Source organism: Camellia sinensis, chromosome 5, assembly GCF_055761805.1.
Source record: "Camellia sinensis isolate YWXY chromosome 5, ASM5576180v1, whole genome shotgun sequence".
Taxonomy (NCBI): Eukaryota; Viridiplantae; Streptophyta; class Magnoliopsida; order Ericales; family Theaceae; genus Camellia; species Camellia sinensis.
The window spans coordinates 185,520,365-185,524,102 of record NC_138965.1 but is presented as its reverse complement, the minus strand read 5'-3'; the positions used below and the strand labels follow the sequence as shown (position 1 = coordinate 185,524,102).

The 3,738-nt window shown below is 35.0% G+C and overlaps 1 protein-coding gene across 2 annotated transcripts; it reads left to right on the top strand.

Annotated features, from left to right (window-relative positions):
- The first annotated feature begins 1,146 nt into the window (after positions 1–1,146).
- On the top strand, positions 1,147–2,644 carry LOC114297057 (10 kDa chaperonin, mitochondrial). Of its 2 annotated transcripts, XM_082870729.1 has the most exons (4): positions 1,155–1,461; positions 1,556–1,695; positions 2,329–2,396; positions 2,431–2,644. In XM_082870729.1, exons 1-3 carry the CDS (start codon positions 1,357–1,359, stop codon positions 2,375–2,377), a joined length of 294 nt encoding a protein of 97 aa, XP_082726855.1. In that variant the 5' UTR covers positions 1,155–1,356; the 3' UTR covers positions 2,378–2,396; positions 2,431–2,644. The 2 variants fall into 2 exon arrangements, with proteins under 2 accessions (XP_028097211.1, XP_082726855.1); XM_028241410.2 differs by having other exon boundaries at positions 1,147–1,461; positions 2,329–2,644.
- The last annotated feature ends 1,094 nt before the right edge of the window (positions 2,645–3,738 follow it).

Genomic DNA, 3,738 nt, shown 5'->3' with positions numbered 1-3,738 from the left:
GGTGCGACGATTAGATTTGGTTTGTTTTTTTGATTTTTGATTTTGATGTGTTGGGTGGGTTTTTACATTTTTTTTTAGTTGATCTCTATGGTGGGTTTGTTTTAGGGGTGTTCGCGGATCGGTTTTGTGCGGTTTGCGGTTTGGTTTTGACCTGCCCACATCTATGCAGTTTGGGAAAAAGTCAACCCGCAATCGCCCGCAGTGCGGTTTGCGGTTTGTGGTTTGTGCGGATAGGGTTTGCAGATGTGCGGGCGGTTAGCAGTTTACACTTTTTTCTTTAAAAATTAATTTTTGAGTTTTTTTTTTCCCATCAAATTTAGGCATCAGATTCATTTTATATATTTGTGATCAATTGACAACAATTTTCTGATGAGTTTACAAATAAAAATTGAATATCAATGCATTAAATGAAAGTATCCAAAATAAAGAGACCCTATACAAGCATTTTTGCCATGAAAAAAATGTATATCAATGCATTAAAAGTTGTACTCAATTAGAATTGCTAGTTCAGTAATCAATAATCAAACTAGAGATTCCATCGACCACTAGAAGGAAAATTTTATTAGAAAAAAGTGGATGAGTCATCAATGAAAATCATATAAGAAACCAAGTTTAGGACTTGATAATTCTACGGCATTAAGAAAGTTGAGAAATATTTAAAAATAAGATTCCTAGTGTCATAGAGAATATAATGGTGTTCCTGTTAAAGTTACAAAGTTGGTATATAAATAATAATAATAATTAAAGTGCGGACGGTTTTTGCAGGTTGCGGGTTTAACCCGCAACCTGCAAATTTGTCATATTTCAAACCGTATCCACCCGCATTATGTTTGGGAAACCACCCATTTATATGCGGGTTGGGTGGTTCGAATAAACCGTTACCTACCTTAGTTTGTTTTTTGGTTTATCTTTATATGTGATGATGATTATGGATTTGGTTGATGATGATGATTTTTGGTTTGATTTCTAGTTATGGAAAGGATGAAAAAAAATAATAATAATAAAAAAATCCTCTCTCTCTGTGCTGCGTTGATGATGATTTTTTGTTTGATTTTCAGTTATGGAAAGGATGAAAAAGAAAAAGAAAAAGAAAAAAAATCGCCTGGAAAGGACGAAAAAAATTTAATCCAAAATGACGTGGTTTGGATTCGGGCCAATTTCAACCTCGAAACGTTCGAGCTATAGCGGAACTGAAAAAACCCTCTTAAAACCCTAGAACTTGAAACTTTCGAGCGATAGCGGAACTGAAAAAACCCTCTTAAAACCCTAGAACATCCAGTTCCAGTGCTCGAATCGAAAACACAGAGATATATATATATATATAGAGAGAGAGAGAGAGCAAAGGGGAGAAGCGAAATGGCGAAGCGTTTGATCCCAACATTTAACAGAGTTCTGGTGGAGAAGATCGTCCCTCCCTCCAAGACCACAGCCGGTATTCTCCTCCCAGAGAAGTCCTCCAAGGTATCTCTACTTTCTCTCTATATCGACACATAGATAGGTGGTTTGTAATTTGTGATTTTGGTGTTTTGTGGATACAATACATACATACATACAGCTGAACTCAGGGAAAGTGGTGGCGGTGGGACCAGGAATGCGGGACAAAGTGGGGAATTTGATACCAGTGGGTGTCAACGAAGGCGACACTGTTCTCTTGCCTGATTATGGCGGTACCCAAGTTAAGCTAGCTGACAAAGAGTATGCTAATCTCTCCCCTTCTCTGCCCTCTATCTCCATCTCTATATGTGTCTATAATATTTCCTGTTTGCATTGGGTGATTTGGGAAGAAGAAAATAAATAAAATGCATTTTTTTTCTTTCTTGGCTTAGTCAAGAAGATAGAAAGGAGGTGAAATGGAAATAACTTGAGAAAATGAATCTCTCCAAAAAGTGGAGAGATTGGAAGGGCAAAACATTACTACTTTTTATAATATCAAAATTTAATCTTTAAATTTAGAAAGAAAGAAACAAAAAGGAAAAAAAGAAAGAAAAAAGAAGCTTATTTTAGTAATATAATCATGTAAAGTAAAACAATATATTTTCTTTTCTTTTATGTAGTTTAACTAAACAAGGTAGGGCTTTATTCTTTTCTCTCCTATTGATACAAACAAGAGGAGGTGAAACTATCATTTTTCTTCTTTTCTTTCCTCTCATGTAATCAAAAATTTTCCCCTTTTCTCTCTTCAATTCCTTCAACTATAAAAATATACAATTTTTTGGAGTTGAGAGGTTAAGTTATGTGTAGTAACAATTAAGAGAGGATTTGTAATTAACCCAAATATTTTTTTTGTTTTTTTAAACAAATTTTTTGGTGTGTTGGATGTTTGTACAGGTACCACTTGTATATGGATGATGACATTTTGGGCACTCTGCATGATTGATTGAATGCTGTCTAGTGAGATTATCATCCGTGGATTTTGTTTTGGGTTTTGAGTTTTAGTTTATTGAATGTAACTGATTAATGATGCAATTGTTGCCAATTATGTTATTCAGATTTGAATATTTCTAAACAAATGTGACCCATTGCAAGTTATTGAGTTTTCACTGGACACACTCCTACAAAATGTCCTACTCCTATGGAAGAGGGGGAGATATTGTGACAATTTTTTGTTGAAATATATCATTTTCCATGGAAAACTTTTGTTTCACTGAATTCTTTGTTGGGGAAAAGTTGATGCATATAAGGTATGTATTTGTTTCAGATTGAAAGAAGGAAAAAATTACCCTAATAGTTTGTTTGGATGGAGTGATTTGGTGGGAAAGAAAATGAGAAAAGAAGGAAGTATATCCTCTCAAATCACCAATGGGAGAAATTCATAGATAAGAGAAATAGTTTTCACTCAAAACATACTTTGAGTCTCCCTGAAATTAAATAGATTTGGAGGGAAAGGAGATGGAGTTAATAATTATTAGTTTTGTACAAGTGGTTTGTGCTTTGGATTACAGGTATGCCCAGGTTGTGTTTTTCTGCTCTGGGTTTGTTCTAATGGTTGTCCTTTTCCAGAAGAAGTAGCTGGTGTTTGTTCGTGTTAGTTTGCATAATTAGCCTTCGTTTGGGTGGATGGTTTCTTATGTTTTTGATTGTTGGTGTTGGTTAGTATCTCAGAATCTGGCTTCAGGCTTGTAAGTTGTATGCATCTTTGATCATTCTCCCTTGTACTTTTTTTGTGATACAATGAAGTTCTCTTACTTTGCCCAAAAGAAATAAATAAATAAAATATTGGCAAATGAGCTGTGTATTAAACTGATTTTGGGGGTAGGTGCTTGTGAATTGTAGCTATCAGGTAAAACCAAAACCGGAGGCTTGTCACATGACATGACATGACTAATTCTCAAATATGACAATTTCTCAAAATCAATAATATGATGATAAATTGATTTTTTTTACTTTGTCAGTTTTCAAAGCTGTTTTCCTAACTGTCACAATCCTTTGTTTAGAATGTGAATCTAGCACATAAATGAGTTGGCAATGTGAAGGAAGAATTGACAGTTAAATTGGGCAGCATATTGATTTCTTCAAGCTTTGAACTTGGAAGTGTGGGCCACTGTTCCCACAGATGGCCCTAGGAATGGCAATGGGGGGCAATGGGGTGGATATTAATTCCCCATCCCCATTCCCTTATAATAAATTTTTCCCATTCCCCATTCCCCATTCCCCATGGGTACCACCCTCCCCATTTTTTAATGGGTATGGATTTTCCCCAACCCACTTTAATCCCCATTTTTATTTTTTATATTTAAT